This window comes from Pinus tabuliformis, chromosome J (genome assembly GCF_031772625.1).
Source record: "Pinus tabuliformis cultivar Carrire ecotype Pingquan chromosome J, CPIR1, whole genome shotgun sequence".
NCBI classification, from domain to species: domain Eukaryota; kingdom Viridiplantae; phylum Streptophyta; class Pinopsida; order Pinales; family Pinaceae; genus Pinus; species Pinus tabuliformis.
In genome coordinates this window covers 1104644562-1104665712 of record NC_142295.1, presented here as the reverse complement: position 1 = coordinate 1104665712, position 21151 = coordinate 1104644562, and the positions used below count along the sequence as shown (strand labels likewise).

Here is a 21151-nt window from a genome sequence, read left to right as displayed (position 1 = left end):
CACGTACGTTGATAGGCTGGATACTCGGGATAACCGGAAGAGTATCGCTTACAACTGGTACCTCAGGAGCAACAGAAGATGGAGAACCTTGATCACTTGGACCGGGAGTTGACGGGTCAGCCAGGATGACAAACCCCACACAAAAACCTAAAGGAAACTAACGATAAAGACCCTACTCAAGCTAATGCACACAAGAACTAACCAGGTAATGTTATCGTGGCCGAATAAATTTTTAAGACACAGGAACCAAACTTGGCCTTTTCATGTTTCAAGAGTCGAGAAAAGGACGAAAAGATGACTCTAGTCTCCTTCGAATGTTTAATGAGCACGAAGTGAAAAGACGCTCATTAGCACCTTTTCTTTTAGGGAGTCCGAAAAGGATCAAAAGTGACTGCTCTGGAGATTCTAGGCAAAGGGTTTACCAAGCAATCCGTAAAACTGCTTATACACCTTGGAAATCGTATGAGAACCAAGGACTTTCTGTACTGTAGTCAATCTTCCCGAATGCTGTGTTCGGTGCATTACGGTTTGCAGGGCGGCAGACTCGGCTTCCTATGGATCAAGGATAAAAGCCTAGCGGGGTCTCCCTATATACGCAACAGTACGTGGGAGCACAGTCCGTGTTAGACCACTATCGAGTCACAGAAGGAGGAATCACCCAACCGTAATGTGAAACAATAGTGACTATGTTTAAAGACGCCGGAACACGTCTCTAACCTAGACCTCTAGATGTTTGCGTTAAGTTCCAATGCGTTTTTAGGTTTATTCAGTTTATTTTATGGTTGATCTTGAATTAAGTTTCGGTTTCAGGCCTTATCGTGTGATCTCTCACAATTACCTAGATGCAAACTACATGCCAAAGAATACCATTTCGTTCGATGAATTCTAACTATGAGAGGGTTAAGAGTTTTCAATCAAACAAAATGAACTCAATCAATCAAACAATCTAATGCAGCTAATGACAAAGAAATGAAGTTTTTCTTTTGAGAACACAAATCGACGAAATGCTCTTCTTTTCATTAACTATTGAATGCAAAAGACATTAGTTTGATTTCCTTTTCAATGGCACCGTGCACTTAAAATGAATTTTGAGAGACAAAAACACCGAGTAAAGAGAAATAAAATCACTCAATGACAAACACAACAAGCGTGAAAAGAGCTGATTGAACCCCAGCAACTATGATCTGTGTCTGGGTAGTGAAACAATCTGAGGATCGGTTCAACAACAATCACCTCAAACAAACAAGCAAAGAAAGCAAAAATAGGAAGGTTTCCGCAATAGCAAAGACGAGTAGCAACGAATCTTTGTGAACGAGTGATGAAACAAGGTCAATCCAATGACAACGGGATGATGGCACTAGGTCACGGGACACAAAACGAAATTCGTCCGACAAGACTTCGCAAGCAAGTGTTTCACAATTCAAACATAAATATCAAGTCATAAACCAAGTAGAAAGAGCTGGAGATAGTCAAACCAACAGGCTCAGGAGGCAAAATTGAAACAAATTCAATTTTACAGGATCAGTGCGGGTAACACTCAACAACAATGCGTTGACAAGAGGTCACGCGTAGCAACAAAGCGTTGTCAGCGCGGAAGCACACGACTTAAGCGCGCTGGTTCGATTTCAGAACCGTCGCGACTGTTTTGCGTAAAAGCGCGATGACAACGGGATCAAAGAGACAGCTATGCGCTGTCAGCGCGACTGTTTTGATATAAACCGCGCTGAGGCTAAAAAAGAGGCAGAATCAAGCCAAAAACTCCCAAACCAAGGCCAGAACTCTTTAAACAATTTATACACCTCCCAGACTGAACCAGGAAGTCTAAAAGCAGAGAACTAATCCCCAATTTTGAAAAGAGAGTAACAATCAAACTCAAACACAAGAATGAACAAAAAGAGACAAAGGCCAGCTCCCCAGCGGAGTCGCCAAATTGTTGGAGAGGTAAATCCCCTCTACGGATAGAGGCGATCCCTACTAGCCCAGAATGGGTCTAGCAACAATCAATCAATGCTACTGTGCAAGTTCCTAATTGCAAATAAAAGAGAGGCAATGAACACCTACTTGGATTCCAACGCTATTGTTTGATGAAGAGATGCCGCTCTCGCTCCTTCGCTCTGGCCGGTCACGATCCTCCACGATCTCCGTGAATAGATACCTACACACATGAAGAGAAAGACAAACACAAGCGTGAAATCTAATAAAAGAAATTATACATCAGTCAGAAAGGATGTAATTCACATTAACCATTACAAAGACAAATGAGAATGGAACCATAACAGTAGTCATCTATTATTAATCAATAATAGAGAAAGGTACAACCAAAGTTCTGACGCTGAGTCCTTCTCTAGAGGGTCCAGCCAGCAAGTCTCTTAAGCATTCACCCTTGGAGGTAGATTCTCCCAAAACAAAGCTCTCTCTCACACAAGCAATACTCACAACCTTCCTTAAGCTTCCTCTAGCAAATCCACACTTGTCACACCAACTACCTACTAGCAGCAGCAGTCTAAGCACTATGAATTCCACACTATCCAAAACTAGCTGCTCATGGCAATGGTGGAGGTTTAAATAAGAGAGGGAGTCTCCATGAATGGTGGGAATATGAGCTTATCTTCAAGGAAGGTGGTTTCAAATGACGAACAGACATGCCATAGAAAGGAGGGCGATACCCACAAGACCAACAACCAAGTCTGGAGTCCTCTGGAAGGCTGGCTGTTAGAACAAACTCACCCAAATAGGATCAACGCGGGTGCATAACTGGACTGGGGCGCTGACAGCGCATCCTAATAACAGAGCAGGCTGTGTCAGCGCGGCTTAATACTTCCATAGGACGCGCTGGCTCATGAAATTCGACCAGTGCGGAAAACCCGTGTGCTTCCGCGCTGGCAGCGCATCAGTCACATTATAAACCGCCAGTCAGCGCGGTTATTTTAATAACCGTCGCGCTGATGAAATAAACTTTGGCAAAGTGGGTCATTTGGCCAGTTTAGAGAGCATGAGCATGGTGCATTTGATTTCATGACACAGTAGGGAGACTGACAGGGAGACAGTGACAAATTACTGCGTAACAAACACTGTTGTCTGCATGGGGCCAATGCACGTTTTGCCACCTCATCCCCTCACCACGAATCACGCCGCAATTAAAAAAATGCTCAGCTGAAACCACCTGTTGTTCATTTGCACTTGCAACGTCCGCAACTGAAGTATGCATCCTCCGCTTCCACAAAATGATTAACTAGTCGTCCTCCACCGGTTTTTCTACTTATCTTCGAGATTTTGTTGCGTATCGGGCTCGCTCAGAGGCACAGTAGCATTTTACAGGAACCGGGGGGGTCTTCTACAGGAAGTACGGCATAGCTTTCCGAAGCAGAGAAGCTTGTACTTTTCTTCACTATGGGGTGATGAAAAGCCCTGCATTTCCCCGAAACCAAGGCCCTCCTTTCAAAACTCTCTCCAAATCTTCCTAGGTATCAAACTGAACAATGAAAAATCCTTTTGAGCATACATATATGTCGTAGTTGTTCATCCAAGTTGTAAAACCCCATTGATGCAAAGCATGGACCCTGGGAAAAAACCCATTGAATTTGCAAATCACTACCCTAGATTGAAGAACTAAAAAAAGTTGATTTACCTCTGTTAGGTTTACCTCCATGGTGAACATTTGTTGTTGTTGTTTGACAATGTAAGTTCCAAGATTGTATTGTGGTAGATCTGATGGATTAGAACCCTTACCTCACGCTGCATCCTTGTAGGAGACTGAACCTCTTAGGTTCTTGAATCCCAAAGCACACCCTCGCAGCCTTAAATTCAAGATAATGGTGGAATTTCTTGAAATGTTGTAATATTCTAACTAGGATAGATCCTAAAGTTGCTTCCCTTCATGAAGAAGACATTGTATATCTGTGGGAAAACCTAACCAATTCTTTATTTTCTACTTGAGATTCACCACAAGATCGAGACCCAAGACCCAAAAAAGGAAGGACTTCCTGTTAAGGGTCTAAATAAAGATCTGAAAGTCCTCCCCTTGTTCCAACTCTTCCAACCCTCCACCCAACCCAGATCGATTAGGATATGGGGTTTTTTCTAGAGGATTTGCACCATTCCAAAAGTTATCGAGGATGTGTGAGCATGGATCTAAACTTGCGGCCAAAAAAGACTAGAGGAAAGGGGCGATACCTGCTTGATTCAATTTGATAGCAGACATAGCTCAAAAATGTCTCTAACAGATTAGGTCATATGCTCAACCAAACATCTTCGGCAGAGAGTCGCCTCCTGCAGAGCAGAAGGGAACCCTTTGGGCGAGTTTAATAAATGGAACAAGTAGTCCCCCTTCAACCAATACCTCAGATCTCGCTACCCTGCCATCTGAGGGCGTTGATGAAGACAATGTTGGAACCACTCCCGAGGTTACTTAGATCAGCCTCCGGCCTTCGCCTTGAATGATACTGTGCTTTCCTTCTCCATTCGGTAACAACTGTCAGTTGCCTGGTTCGACCATGTGACTGCAGGCAGCACATGACAAGAAACCACATGCACTTCCTACGATCAAAACCCTAATACACAAAGCTAGCATCATTTTCGTCCCCCCTATTCATTTGTGGATGCATGAGTTACTGACTCGGCCTTTGTTTCTTGTGCGCCTTTTACTTTTTCTTGATTTTTCTTTGTATCACTGCTCATAGCTCAAGGGTTAGAGCTTGCTTTGAATGATGTGGAAATTGTATTACCGCTTAATGATGAGTGACTTCATTGCTCATCGAATTTGGTACATGTAAGGGCTCCTTCTTTTGATGTAATAGAGAAACATGTGCTAAGGAACCGAGTGATGGCCATAACGGGTGAGGTAGAGTTCATGTTAGGCTTTTTCCCATGTGTTAATCTTTATGTCCCCATCCATCTTTTGCATTTTGATTTTCTTTCCTTTCATTTGTGATATGGCCATGATATGCTCTTTTTGTTTCTTTTAGTTGCATCAACCTCCTAGGGCAAAGTTTCCAGGCCCTACCTATGTATATGGACATATGGGTGCCAAATCCCAAAGAACTCATGACATGTTGAACCCCAAGAATGGAGGTCGAATATGGGGCTTGTAATGTGTGATGGAAAGTGTTAATTATGATATAAGGGAAGATGCAACTACGCTATCTCAATTAGGGCTTCCCATGTAGTGCCCCTCCTATACCCATTGGGCCATTACAAGAGGTCCCATTGGACTAGGATCGAAGATTAACCCCCTATGTAAGGTGAGAGAACAAGATCATGGTCAAAATCCCTCATTCTTCTAGATCACCCCATAATCCATACCAAATGCCCAAAAACAAACAAGTATAACCACCTGATTGCAAAACGACCAAAGTATTGTTGGAGTGGAAGCCCACCTTCGTTGACCTGCTCATGCCAGATGGGTAAGAAGCAAATGGTTGTTGTAGGTGACAAAGATATATGGCATATCATCAGCTAGTGGAGCCTATCTAGGGTTGTTGGCTGCATGGCTAGCTGACTGGCTGTCAAGAATAGGAGAAAAGTTTTCTCCTATGGGGTTCCCCATTTTGGTCTGTAACAAGCCCTTCAAGGAAAGCCGCTACAGCTAGGGTTTAAGCCAAATTCAACTAGGGCTTGAATGTTGGAGCTGTTTTGGGACCCTTCACCTTGCTTGACCTTATAACATCAAAATCTAGAAATTTGCATGGTTAAAAGTGTCTCTCTAGGGTTGGTGTCATCAACCCTTGGCAATTCTATGTCTTGTAAAACCCTAATTCTACATAAAAGCTTCAACTTAGGGTCATTTGAAGGTTTGTCTCTCCATTGGTTGATTATATATTGCAAACAAACCTTTTCCCTTTGCTTGTATGCCTAGATGTGCCATTGTTAAGCTACATCTTAAAACCCTAGGCTACAAGCCTTATCTCATAAGCTTCTTCATAGGTACGTTATTCCTTATTACAAAGAATTGTGCCTTGTTCCTAGTGTGAAGTACCTTGATATAGCCTCTTAAAGTGTCACCTTGATCCTATCAACCTAGAATACCCTTAGGTGACATATACTAGGAAGCATCCTTTGTGGTGAAATTCCACTAAAGAGTAGAAAGTGAAGTGTTGAGGTGATAGTGGCATCCACCTCATTATTGTGTCATAGTCTAGGTTTTGCCTTGTGAAGCTTCTCACAAGGCCTACCATTCTTTGAGGTAACAAAACTCATTGAAATTCACTTAGAGAAGATAGAAACTAAGGCATTTTTTAATTATTAGCACACTTAACAATTTTTCCAACATCAGCATATATTCAAAACATGACCTTGTACCGCTTCATCCTACATTCATTGAGCTAGGGATTTGTTGATTTTAAGATTGAAGCCTATAAAGGGAAAAAGTTGCTTAATTTTGCCAACTAATTGAAGCCTATATGCTGCCCATTCACAAATCAATCCTTAAAAATGAAAAAATAACATTAATATCATTCCAAGCAGAATATCTGAAGTGGGGCTGAAAGATTCTTGCACCTCACATTACAAAAATCTTCAACAACATCATACAACAAGGGCTCCCCACAGATTGGACAACTACTCTGGTAATGCCTCTTTTCAAGAGCGGTGACGTTAATAATCCCTCCAATTATAGGACCATCATGATAAACCCTTTGTTTGCAAAGCTATTTGGAAGCATGCTAGAAAACAAAATTAGCAAGTGGGCAGAAGAAAGAGATAAGCGTGCTAAAGGGCAAGCAGGTTTTAGACCTAAACATTCCACAGTTGATCATTGTATAACTTTAAGGCACATCAATGAAAAAGTTTGGGAGAAAAAGGAAGAATTCTTTTGTTGCTTTGTTGATTTCAAAAAAGCGTTTGACTCATTTCCTAGGGATAAGCTTTGACACAGAATGGAGGAAATTGGGGTTCCTAAACATTTGAGAGTAGCGGTGCATAGCTTGTATGAAGAGGTGAAAGTCAAAATTAGAACTTCAACAGGCATTTCTAAACGTTTTAGAAGTGATATCGGGGTCAAACAAGGTTGCCCACTATCTCCTACTCTTTTTGGTTTATATATCGACAAGCTTGAGGAATGGTTAAATTCGCAAGGGGGTGATGGTATCTATTTGAGCAAGTTTGTTATAAGACTTCTTTTGTATGCAGATGACCTTATTTTGATTGCTAAATCGGCTCTTGGTTTGCAAGAGCACTTATTATCCCTTGAGCATTTTTGTAGAAGTGTGGGGATGCAAGTCAATATTAGCAAAACGAAAGTAGTGGTCTTCTCTAAGAAAAGAAAACATAACTAGCATAAGTTCTACTTTGAAGGCAACATTTTGGAAGAAGTTGTGGATTACAAATGCCTCGGAATTGACTTCAAGAAAAATCTAAGCTGGAATGGTTGTAGAAAGAAAAAAACTTCTGGGGGGTTGGAAAGCATTTTATGCTTTTCAAAATAGGTGTAGAGAGGCAGAACTATGGGACTGAAAAACCACTCAAACTCTTTTTCGGCTTCTATTGATTCCAGTGATTCTCTATGGTTGTGAACTATGTGCCAGTAGTACATCCGACATGCACTGGAGACAAAATGAGAAAATTTAGAAGCGTTTGATTACAAACAAATTTAAGATAAAAAGTGCAGTTTCTTATGATATCTTGTTAAGTGAAACAGGGATTGCTCCTATTGAAGCAATTGCTATGGTGCGAGTCACAAGGTATTTAAAAAAATTGAGCAAATGGAAGAGGGTAGATGGCCTAAAGGTTGTCTTTAATGATAGATTGTGCAAGAACAAAAAAAACTTAGATGCAGCAAAATAACAAATGGTTTAGTAAATGGGGTATTTGCTTGAACGCGTATCCCATAACCAACAAAGAGATAAAAGCTTTTGTTATGTAAAAGTTCCACAAGTGTATTTGGGATAAGGAGCGAAGAAGAAAGAAAAATTACTATATTGAAGTGTTTAATCCCACTCATAGTCATCAACCAAACGCATACATAGAGGCCAATATCTCTTGGAAAGCCAAAATTCTTATTGCTCAGTTAAGGACTAATTCTCATCAACTCCGTTGTGAAACAAGGCGCTGGAAAAGACAAAAGGAAGTGTGGGAAGAAAGAATATGCATTTTTTGTTGTTCCAGAAAAGTGGAAACAGAAAAACATTTCATTTTAGAATGTGATGCCTTCAAAGACAACAAGGAAAGTTATGCAGATACACTGGCAGCTACCTCTTGGGATAATCTATTTAGCGAGGGGTTTGTGGAAAAGCAGGGAGCATTTATTTTGAAGTTTCACAAAAAAAGGGCCGAATACATCAAGGAGATGAAGGAGCAATATGTCCCATAAGCTATCTTTAGCCTCGTGGATGTTAAAATAATTTCTTTTTTTTTTCTTTCCCCTTAATTGTCATTTATGGCTACCATTTTAAATTTATTTATCATTTCATCCCATTTTCAAAATAACCTTATTTATATATATATAATTTTTAGGAATCATATTTCCACGTTATACCTGTTTCAGAAATTTGTACTCGTTTCGATATTTTGTGCACTAAGAGAGTAACATGCAGAGGCAATGTAGCTTAGTTTTACTTTCTTTTTACTATAGTTTAATATCTACAGCAAGTATGGAATGAAGCAACATTCTTAATACTTCAACTAAATAGTAAATACGGACCTGCCAGCTTCAGGGGAGTACCCAATCCCATAATAAGTAATTGATGTCCAAATAAGTGAATCGAACAAGGAGTACGGAATCTTCAGAAGAAATATTGGAAGAGTGTACGCCCATGCTGGATAAAAGTAAAGGTCCCTTTGTTTGAAGAACACTGGAAGTCGTCTAATCGTCATCACTAGCTCCGCAAAGCCATTGAACATCATGACCACGAGTGAGAAGAAAAGAGAACCAAGATAATAATTTCCATGATCAAGGTCGACTTGCATGCGTGTCCGAGAGAACATTGTCATCGTAATAAATGCAACTACAACAAGCTGTCATGAAGGATAAAGGCATACGTGAGTTAGTTAAAAATTATACTGCTCGGGCAATAACTTAGAAAATCAGGACAAGATGAAATACCTGTATTGCCTTGAAGGCATAGACAAATGAGTTTCTCTTCATAAGTAGCCACTCTCGATCAAAACATGCTTTGAACAACTCCCATTTTCTAAGTGAGTATTTGCTGAAAGACAGGGCAGTTTTGTGGCCTTTGGACTTCTCAAAAGGTTTAGAAAGTTCTTCTGTCAACTTCTGGCCAACATGAAACTGTTTGAATGTCTGAGAAAACTGTTCTGCTGAAATGTATCTATATGGCTTTTCCCTGTCCTTCCAATACTGTTCTTGATCCTTCCTAGAGGTAACCTGCACCACGTCATCGAAACATGTGAGACAATTAATCTCATTGCAGGTCATAAAAAATAGCATGGAGATAGCTATATATTCACCTCCTGCAGAAAGTCTGCAATTCCCTTACGCTCCGGACATTGGAAGCCACAATGCTCAAAAAACTCAAGAGCATGATCACAAGGCCCATGGTAAACTATCTGTCCTTCTGACATTATAATAATATCATCAAAGAGATCAAATGTCTCAGGTGCTGGCTGAAGAAGTGACATGACTATTGTAGCTTGCTTGATGTGCGCAACCTGTTGAAGACACTTTACGATCTGAAAAGTAGTAGAGCTGTCCAACCCAGTTGATATCTCATCCATGAAAAGAGTTTTCATTGGAGACACGATCATTTCCCCTGCAGACAGAACGAATACCATTGACTCTTATTCAAAAGTAAATGAAACCCAAACTTCCAAAAGACAGATACAGAGAATCAATCTCAGTCATTACCAGTCGTTACTCTTCTTTTCTCCCCGCCGGAAATTCCTCTTATCATGGCATTACCAATTATGGTGTCTGCACAAATATCCAGACCAAGGATCTACAACAGTAACATGCAGGCAGCAAAACATAAGAACTGGAAAATTGTAGAGAAGAACACCACAATAGATGAAAAAGCATTTAACATGCATGACAGTGCAAAGATTGTTATCAGCGCAGTTAAAAGTTTTATCAAAATACCAAGAATTTAAGGTCTAGAACATCACATAATGCTGATTCTCCATGAATGAAGCATAAGCACGAAAATTAAATGTGGGGGCAATAGCTTTTTACCTTCAAAATATAATCTGTTTGAAGACTTCCTTTCAGACCCTCGATTGCAGTTGCCTGGAAACAAAAGGAGGAACAAGTGAATAATCGAATTTAATAAAGGAAAACAATGCAGTCAATTTTATACATAACCACTAGGGGGTTGCACCATGCGCTATGAACCAAATGTTTCTAGATGCCTCTCCTGTTCTGACAGCCAGATCTCAACAGTCTCAACGATGTGGTAGTCAACCCAGTATCATGCTGCCCAGGTTGTGAGGGAACGATGAGAATGCCACCTCAGCTGGTCATGCAGTCCTCCAGCATAGCCATTAAACTATAAAGTTCCTACAATTACTTGGCCAATCTTAGAATATGAAAAGCAGGAGATTGATGGCTGGAAAATTGATGTGCCTGAGCTTGAGCTGCAGAACAAGGGATGGGGAAGCGACTGGAGAGAGACTTTGACTACCCACCCAACTCAGGCCTGATCCCAGATGTAGCTTAATCTTTGTTGTTGTTTATCATTATTGTGCAGCCTTTGTGGCATATCAATTTTGGACTGTTATTAAGAGGCAATATTTTGTACCTAGTTGATTTAGGGCAATTTTGTACACTTCAATGGCATTTATTTCCTTTTGCTGGTGCTTGTGCCTGTGGTGCCATCCTTGTGGACATTTTCTGAGCCCTCTCAGTGTTGTCAGACTGCTCTTTTGCATGTACCCTCTTCTGGGGGATTGTTGGGTTTAGTCAGTGACAAAGAGAAGGGTTCAGGGGTTGGAAGTCTAGGAAACTCTTCAAGCTTCTCAACTTCTTTTTAAGTTCTTGGGATCCTGGCCTTTCTCGAGTTCTATCTCCTTCGACCATGGAAGTTCAGACTTCTAACCCATGATCTGATTTAGAAGGTGATGAACCCTTAGTACTGAATCGTGATGCTATCTTGCACTAATGGGTCTACCTATGAAATGTCCTTCCCCATAGGGGTTCGAAGCACCTAGGGATGAAAGTATAATCATCCATGACACAAGAGTGGTGACTTGCTTACAAATCCTAAGCTAGAAAGACATTGGAAGGAAAGGTTTGTGTAAACTATTTTTGTGCCCCTAACATTGAATATGGTCCACTATGATACTTTAATGGTTTTTCTCCCTAATGATGTTGATCTCACCTGATCTTAAGGGTATGCTTCAGGTGGTTCATTACTCATGCAATAGAGATCCTTTGAAAGATGAATTGATACCTATCCAGCGCCATTCAGAGGGCTTTTTCCTAGTCTTGAGCAAAGAAGACGTTGTAGCCCCAGTGTTGCCCTTTTGAGATGAACATTGGGCTTTGAGGAGCCTCTACATGGTTGTACCCCCCATGATACACCTCCAAATACTAAAACTATAAGCAAGGAAGCAAATGCATAGGCTTATTTGATGATGTGCCTAGATGGACCTAGGACGCTCCCAAGTTGGCCTTGACCCTATTTGATGGACATTTCCTTGTTCCAAAGCCCAAATGATGATGGATATCACTTAGATGACTTGGGAGGGCTAGCGCATTATGCCTAGATGTCAATGGTTTCCCCTAGAGGTTGCCACATCATCTCTACATGCCCTAGAAGGGTGGTGTGAGCTTCATTGATAATGATGTCATGGTGGAGATGTGACTTGGAGATGTACCCATGCACTTTGATCATTACCTTGGAGTGAGGAGCACTCATGGACCCACCTTGTCACTTGCTTGATCGAGGTTGTCCATTCTAGGGGGAGGACATCATGTTGGCGAGCATTTCTTCTTGCACATGTGGGAGATTTTGATGTATTTTGTATGATTTAAAGCCATCTTAGACTTGTGACCTTTAGGCCTTGTCGAAGACTCCAAGCAAAATTTTAGGAATTTTTGTTGTAAAATTATGGAAAGTGACTTGGTTTCCATCATATAAATAGACGGAAGTCACTTTCATTTGGGATCTTTACACATTAATTCACTTCTCTATCTCTCTTAAGACATTCACACTAGCCCTCTTGTACTTTTCTCTTGGACGCAATGGATATCTATTAGAGTGAATTGTCTTGGGAGGGAGCTTTTTGCACGGAGATACTTGTTTGGGATTGATGAAGTGATTCTTATTGGAATTGTATAAGTTTATTTCTTTTCTTCCATTTGCATGTTATATTTCTAAAATTAGGGTTTCTATTTGTGCCATATTAAGAAATGCAAAATCTTTCTTGAAACCTTGATTCTTTATATTATGTAAAAAATTGCCTTGCAAGAATCCATCTAAGGAATTGATTCATGCATCCTTTGACCTTAAATATACCATATAAAGAAGTCACTAGGGTTTGTAAGGCATGAATTTTAATCTTCCACCCTCTTCATCCAATGCCCTCTATCATAAACCTTTCCCTAATTGACTCCATTTCCCAATTGAGGGAAGGCAACAGTCTAGTTGTGGTGATCATCTTAAATTTCTACTTCTTTTCTTGAATTCTTGGTAGCTAGGGTTAGGGTTTGGTTTAAATTTGCATGTTATGGTAATTTTGCATCTATATGCCATTATTCTATTAGTAAAAGTTGCATTTAATAAATTGAAAAGGAAAGATCTAGCATTTGTTGCATTTTTATCCCTAAACTAGGATTGATGTCTAGGCTTTTATTATTGTTTTATGAATCTTAAACCATTAAAAGCTTCAAAACTTTCATTTTCCCTGGCATACCCCTTGATAGCCTTCACCACTTTATTAAATCTATCTCTTAGAGTCTATTTCTTGGTTGTTATATACTTTTGCATGCTATAAACTTGCATATCATAAAATCCCTAGTTTATAGCAGCCCTCTTTTGGTCAATTGGGGTTGGTGGAGAGTGTGCTTGACTATTTGTATCTTTTATCATGGCCATCATGGCCTTGTCACTACCTTCCTCTGTAACCATTAGACCTTATAGCACCCTTGAACCTTTGTTTGTTAAAGATCTTCTTGGGTGATTTCTTTAAGGATTCCTCCCTTGTGGGGATAAGATCCACCACTATATAATTGGAGAGAGACCACTGACATAGGTGGCCTAGTGTGGCTTTGCACTAGCCCTGCTAGATTTTGCAGAAATTTTTATTGATGTGTAGGCTCCTATTATTGTTTTATGCATCCTAAACCATTAAAAACTTCAAAAGTTTCCTTTTCCCTAGCATACCCCTTGATATCCTTTGATACTTTATTGAATCTATCTTTTAGAGGCTATTTATTGGCTATTATATGTTTTTGCATGATGTAAACTTACATATCATAAAATCCTAGTTTATAGCAATCCTCTTCCAATCCACTGGGGTTGGTTGAAAGTGTACTTGATTGTTTTTATCTCTTATCTTGGCCATCAAAGCCCTGCTAGTACCTTCCTCCATAACCATTAGACCTTATATCACCCTTGAGCCCTTGTTTGTTGAAGATCTTGTTGGGTGATTTCTTTAGGGAAGCCTCCCTTGTGGGGATAACATCCACCACTAAATAGTTGGAAAGAGGCCATTGAGGTGACAGTGGTGGCTAATCTCTTGTTTCCACAAGACCTAGGTTGCCTAGTGTAGCTTTGGACCAGGATTGCTAGATTTTGCAGTAACATAGTCCATATAGGTTAACGGTTTTGTACACTTTCCATAATTCTTTGGACCTGAATTCAATCTCTATGCATGCATTTAAAATAGATGAGGAAATAGCATTAAAGGTAGGATTTTAGCTTGAAAACAACCCACCTAAAAGGCCATCAACACATGCAATAATGGTGGTGATGGAGTGGGAAAGACTTCAAGGAAGATGGCCATGGTTATGGTACCATCTAAAAAGTACAACACCTCTAAGTGCTATAATGAGAAGAGGGAGAAATCCTGAAGGCATGAGTTACCCCTTTCCTCGGCTTGCTTCTTCCACCCCTCTCATGCACCTTTTACTTTAATGATTTATCTTTCTTTCTTGCATAGCTTAGGAGACCCAAATTGCTTTATGCCTTTCCAATACCCCTTGAAGATGTAGCAATTTCTCACCCATCAAGGTTGGGACATTCCAGAGTTCCTTTCAAATAAAGAATGAGATGTTGAGGAACTGGGTGATGGGTAATGAGGGGGGCAGAGCTCATGCTAGGATTTTTCCCATGTGCTTACTATGTCTAGCCATATTTTGCATTTTTCTTTTCTTGATTTGTTGCTTCATATGCTTTTATCTTTCTTTCAGCTGCATCAACCTCTTAGGGAAAATTTCTAGGCCCTAACTCAAAGATGAGGACAAACGGTGCTAGCCACTATGACAAATGACAATCAACTCAAAGAGTGGATATGGATAATAAGGAAAACATAGAAAGTGTCAAGTATGGATTTCCTTGGGCATGCTACTTCAATTGGTGCCTTCTATTAGTGCCTCTCTTGAAGGAAGGACCCCAGGGGAGGTCACACTAGATTAGAGGCAAGGGATAACCCCCCTAAGTGAAGCATGGGAACAAGGGTACGATCAAGAGTGGTCAATCATCTAGCTTGGCCTGTGATCCATATTAGTATGCCACAAAACATTAAATGAAAGCATGTGATTACTAAAATGGTTAGAGTACCTTCCGAATGATGACCAAACTTCCTTCCAGAATTATGCCAAATGGGAGAGAGAACTAAATAGAGAATCAGTGGAGAGATTTGATGCAAAACTATCTGTGGGTCATCACAGGATTTCTTGTTTGTTGGATGACAAATAAGGAGAAAAATTTTCTCCTATGTGTTACCCACTTTTGGTAGGTAACATATAGCTCCAACTTGGGGACATGTGCTCACCATAGACCACATGATTCGTGTGCTCGAACGAAGAGTGCATGAGAATCCTAGTAATCCCTTGTACTTGTAGACCTATTACCTGTACGCTCACGACAACTTGTTAATAGAAATTAAGCAAGGTGTTGATTGTCATCCTTGCGATATAGGGGAATAGTAATAATAAGATGTTAACTAAATAAAAGAATAAAATCTATCTAGTATGAAAGGAAAATCAACATGCAGGAAAGCAAAGAAGGATACAAAAACAATGTTGCAAGACACACAATCCTACTCTAACTATGTAGTACTAAGTGGATCAAGTTCCATTGAAAGGGGTGATGTGCTTTCCATCCACTGGTGATGAAAAAGGAACTCCATCAAGGTTTGATATGTAAAAGTAATCAACCCCTAACTTTCCATGGGCCTTATATGGGTAAGGGTCATCATCAACAAGGACAAGATCCCCAGCTTGGAAATCCTTTTCTTGCCTCTTGACCTATTGTTTCTTCTTTTTTTTGGTTCTTTGCCTCTTTTCTTTGGAAGGAGATAATTGATTCACTTAACACACGTTTTCCCCAAATCCTTCAGCAACCTTTGGTTTCCCAAGGATACTAGGCTCAAAGTGTTTCCATGCCACTTGCAAGTTTAAAGCCTCAAGATTATCTTCCTCCTTTGTCGACTCTTTAGGTGAAAGAGGGAAAGGGAAGGGATCATCAGTTGTTGACATCTTTGACTTAGAAAATAATTCATACCCCAATCCTCTATCAATGTTGAAAGTAAAGTTGTTGGATTCACACTTATACTAAGAGAGGAGGTGAATCATTATAAGAAAATATTATTTAAACATTCATGAATCATAACCAAACAATGTCACACATGGAACACAAGATATAAATGAAAATTTATTTATAATAGATCTTTGTACAAGAAACACCAACCCCCCTAGTTACAAGGTTTGTAGGAACCAACCTACAGTAGGCACCAATCCCATCTACTACATGATTTATAGGCATTAACCTACAAGAGACACCAATCCTCTCTATTGCAACATTTGTAGGCACCAACCTACAAGGTACACCAATCCCCTCTGCTGCAAATATTCATGGGCACAAACCTACTTCATTGAATCTTCTTGTTGCTTCTTCCTTCACTAGGTCTATAAGTTACTTCTTCTTTCACCAGGGTTGCTTGTAGCTACTACCTTTAACAAGTCTACTTCTCCCAAAACTTGTTTTTTTTGGCCTCTTCTCGAGAAAAAAATTGTACAACATGCCACATATCTAATTTTTCAAATATAATTATGAAATTTTTACTGAGGCACTATTGTATGTCTCCATGGATCTCTAAAATTTTCACATTCTAAAAATTCCTAGAAAATAAGTTATAGAAAACGCCAGACGAACATGTTTGATTCTGATTTCAAGACTATTTAGTAACCCTAACTTCCACATGCATATCTCCAAAATTATAGTGAACCAAAGTATGAATTTTGTACCACAAGTGCCTAGAGATCTCGTCTCTATCTCCTCAAGGTTTCACAATCGGAAACATCTCATAACAAAGGTTATAAAAAAAATTCCAAACTAACCTGTTTGAAGCAGATTTCAAGAACATTCAAGAACCTGTTGAAGCCTCAAACATTATTGCTACAACATGGGGGGAAACCACTCAGTCTGGACCTTGGTTGGCAGTGCCTTTTGCATTTGGTGTAGTGGATCCGACTGGAGATAATGGGACCAGTTTCCCAAAAGATATTTTGATAGTGTTGATGGGGTGATATATGATATAACGGGGGAATGTTTAAGATAAGTGTAATCTAATCTAAACTATTAATCACATGCATATATCCTAGTTTTAAACACTATCTAACTATAACTATATTCGGGAATAAAAGTAAAGTATGCGATCTACAATAATGTCCTATAGCGATTGGTAATAAAGACCATTCAACTGCAATAAGAAGTGAAATCGTTTAACAGTAATTGTTTTGGATAAATAGTTATCCAAAATGATTGTGAAAGATATATCACATATAGAATTATTCATGTATTCAGCATAAAGTTTAGGCCAACACCATACAAAAGAGCAATAATGCTAACCAAGATTCAAACTTTCATACATAAAGCAATTTGAAGAAAAGCTATTGCCTGATACATAAATAAAACAAAATCACAAGATAAAAGTACCATTTGTAATAAGTTCTGCTCATATGTTTCGACAATATCAACCTAATTCCAACCAATCCAACAACATCTAAGAGTGAAAAAGTGCAATTTCAGTAGATTATGCCAGATAAAAAGAAAATAGATCCTGTTCCATTCATTTCATCAGAACCTCCTCAAAGGTACAGAAGTGCATGTTTTGAAGATTGTTTCTAATAAAATTTCTGGACCTCTCTCTAAATGCATGAGAGGGGTTTAAATACTAAACTATAGATCCTAAAATAGATTATTACAAAAAATAGCTGAGGAGGTTTAAACAACCTTCCTTAGATTATGCGAAATGAAACTAAAATAGAAATAAAACAAGGTGACTAACTCCTTTGCATTTGATCCTTAAGATCACAGATATTCATCATTGGTTTGAGCTATGTCGGTTGGTCGATCACAGATTTCTACTATCCAGTAAATACATCATCTGTCAGTGTTGGCACCATTTTTTGTGTGGAGGTGGTTAGGCATTGCAAGGTCATCCACTGGCTGTATGGTTTGACTAAGTATTTCCAGTATGCTTCCCAGTTCAGCTTGCTCATTTGCCTAATTGCTTCCTCCCTTTCCTTTGTCGCCTGTCTCCACGACTACTCTAGTTGTTTGGCATTTGGAAGGAATCCCAGTATGGATTCTACAACTAGGTTGGTGCCATGTAGATTTTCATTGATAGTTTCAATGATGTTGTTTGTTGTTGTTGTTGCAACCGTTGTTTCCTTTTCTGCTTGCTTGAGCCGAGAATCCCAGTCTACAAATGGAATTTCTTTGTGTGATTCCTCTAATTTTGGCAAATCAGCCTTCCTTCCATATTCTAATTTGTGCCAGGTGATAAAGTCAGAAATCCTTTTTGAGATTTCATCATAATCAAGCCTCATGTCAACGACTTGGCTTGTTAGCTTATAACTGATCTTGCAATAAGGACTTGACTGCCAGATTTTCTGGCATAGAAGTTCATTTTGGTGTATTAATTGGGAGTTAAGGCTGAGTGTCATGGATTGTATCCATGCATCTTTTTCTGCTAGGCTAGCCTGATGTTGTATTTGCATATGTTCAAATTCCTGTTGGAGCTTGGCTATTTGTAACTCTGCTTGTTGGTTATATTTTTCTTGCTCTAACTATTGTTCCAATAGCAGAATTTTATGTTCTTTTTCTCTAAGCAGCATTTGGACCTCTGTCGCTTTATCAATAGTTGTTGTGTCATAGGCTCTTGCAAATTGCGACAGTCTCGTAAGGTTTTCAGATGTGTCCATGGGTGACTCTTTCTAGACAATATCCATCGGTTCATTGTCGGGAGTGGTAACAACTGCAACATCCAACTTTATTTTCTTCCTTTGCCTCTTGATGAAAACTTTGTGGGTAGGGCTATAAAACACATCTAAGGGAGGAATTTCCTCAATTCTCAAAACAATTTCAGAAGTGGGGGTGGCAGGAATGAGCTCTACATCTTGAGTGCTTACAATTTTCTCCACTATAACTTCTTGAGTTGATCTGTGTTGTGGAGTCTGTACCTCAGATGTTTGTTCTTCTGTATGGAGATTTTTATTAAAATGCTCCCATTCTTTTTCTAAATCAATAACTGGGGGTTTTGCCGACTGGGTGGAGGTAGAGTGAATTTCAGCCTGTTTCTTCACTGAGGTTTGCTCGGCTTCTTTCTCTGTAGTTCTAGCTATGTCCCTTTCAGACTCTTTGTTTTCACTGCCCCCATTCTAGGATTGTTACTTTGAGTGCTCTGACTCATGGGTAGACTTCTCCTCAGACTCTACTTCAGAATTATCTTTAGAATTTTCTCTGGAGCTTTCCTCTAAGCTTACACTAGGAGTTGGCTCCCTTATTGGTTCAATCTGTAATAGGTCCAATGGGACCTTTAATAATCTCATCTCTCTATATTCATGGAAGGCCTCAAGATCATCTGGGGAAAAAAGTAGTGATGCCATATGCTTCACTTCTGAAAATGTCTCTTTTTGTAGGAAGAGGTCATCAAATGCATCTTCCTCATGGGTGAATGTTTTCACTTTCACCATGGTAGTGAAGTCTTTGGCAGTGTTGTTTGGGTCGTATTGTCTTCCTGGGAATGTAGGTAGCTTCAGAGACTTCATAATCTCTGCTTCTTTGCATGCATGTCCAAAATTGTGTAGTGCAAATGTACCACACTGCAATGGAAATGTAGGCCAAATGGCCTTTTTCTGATCCTTTAATCATTTGCTCAGCCCACCTTCCCCTGCTATTTGGTAGGCTATCTCCCTAGCCATTAACTTGTCAGGGACATAGTGTGGGAGAACATGCGATGAAGCAATACTCCCAAATACTCTGATATACGTAAATGTCTCCTCCCCAAACCATCTGGCCATAGGTAGGATATCTACTTCAACTTCTCTAGAAAACCTAGGGGCATTTTTGTTGTAGACTTGTTTATGGATAGGCAACATAACTCCATGACAAATTTTGTAAAAATGGGGGTGAAACTGAGACTCCCACATACTCTTATGATATATATGAATGGAAAGTAGGTCTTTCACAGTCCACTTCCATCCCATGATAGTAAATTTGGAGCCAAAACAGATCGCATCCATTACATAGGCACTCATGAAAAATGGAGGGTAAACCCTCGAAGAGATACTCCTCTTTCTCCTATACTCCATTATAGCCTTTGCCAAATTATCGGACAAAATTTGGGCCCAATTCATTATTGTTGTGTTTATAGCTGCATCTATTAATGACAGCCATTCCGGGGAAAATTTGGTACTATCGGGCTTGCCGAACATTCTACATAGCATGGCTGCTACAAAACTATGAGGGGGAGAAATAGATGATGTAGAATACATACTTGTTTTATCCCTTTTGATCTTGCCTTCCTTTTGCGTCTAGGTCCGCATGACGTCTACTGGGTCTTCATTCTCCTTAGAAAATTTCTCGAGGAACTGTTTGTTGTAGAGCTTTTGTGGCTCTGGCAAATTGTACATAAGCCGCAAGTTGTCTGGTGAAAAAGATCCCATAACCTCCTGCCTGCTATTCTTAAATTCTCTATCTGAGACATCCACCTGATCAATTATCCACTTGACCATATCTGTATATGGAATTATCTTTGGTCTCGCAGCTATGCGGTGCAAAAATGAGCATGTCATCTCGAAGATGGAGGCGTCTGAGGAAACATGACCATCGGTTGTGGCCTTTATTACCAAAGGTCTTGGTTTCTCTTCTTCTAATAAATCATACATGGTTTCCCATGTAGAGGTTCCTCCGTCTCTGTTGCATGTAGTATTAGAGAATAAAGGGGTCATTTCTAATTTCTCAGATGCGACTGCCTTGCCCCTCTTTGCCATTGCTCCCAATGACTCTTTCTGTGTATTTTTCCTGAAAATGGAGCAAAACAGAAGCTATCGGATATACAGAGATAAGAATGAATATAAGAATGAATGATGCAGATAACTTTGAAAAGGTGACAAGAAAGGAGTTTCTATTGAATGTAGGTGAGAAGATATCATATCATGTTGAACTGATTTTCAAACGTAAATGCCATTAACCCTTACTAAATGCCCACTAATGGTTCCTTATCCCTAGCTTTATTGCTCATTAATGTTCTACATCATAAGGCAGGGAAGAAACTTTTTTAGCGTGGCGAGCCTTTAAACTGCGAAAATGTCGATTTTGCAATTACGATGCAATATCACAAATCACATTATCGCATTGTGGTTATGCGCTTTCTTTAACATTTGTTTAGTTTCTGGGAGATGCGAAATGCAGGCCTCTCATTATCGTTTTCAAAGCATAGCTTATTTGTTAGGATTTTCTATGTGAAGCCCTTTTTCTTAAGCAACAGACTTGAGTGCTTGTTTATAACATATCTCAGAATCAGGTTAGGGTCTCAATCGCATTTCGCAATCTCGCCTGATGATAAGGTTTCTGTCTTCTCTTAAGTGTTCATAATGCGATGCAATAAGGGAGATTGTGTCATCGCAATATCACATAACGCATGGTTTAAGATACTTTGTTATGGCACGCCCTTTGTAAGTGGTGATATGCGATGTGTGCCTTATTTTAATAAGAAATGCCTTAGGACTTAGTTCACATGGGAAACCTAA

General features: G+C 39.6%; 1 protein-coding gene across 1 annotated transcript in view; it reads right to left on the bottom strand.

Moving 5' to 3' along the window:
- LOC149230900 (ABC transporter G family member 35-like) overlaps nucleotides 1-21151 on the bottom strand; it is a 224362-nt gene that overhangs the window by 101481 nt on the left and 101730 nt on the right. Inside the window, exons 7-11 of the mRNA XM_089376162.1 lie at nucleotides 10124-10177; nucleotides 9800-9890; nucleotides 9403-9704; nucleotides 9038-9319; nucleotides 8636-8949 (exon numbers count right to left, since the gene is read on the bottom strand). Coding sequence (XP_089232288.1) covers nucleotides 8636-8949; nucleotides 9038-9319; nucleotides 9403-9704; nucleotides 9800-9890; nucleotides 10124-10177 — 1043 coding nt within the window. The remainder of the gene's footprint in view (nucleotides 1-8635; nucleotides 8950-9037; nucleotides 9320-9402; nucleotides 9705-9799; nucleotides 9891-10123; nucleotides 10178-21151) is intronic.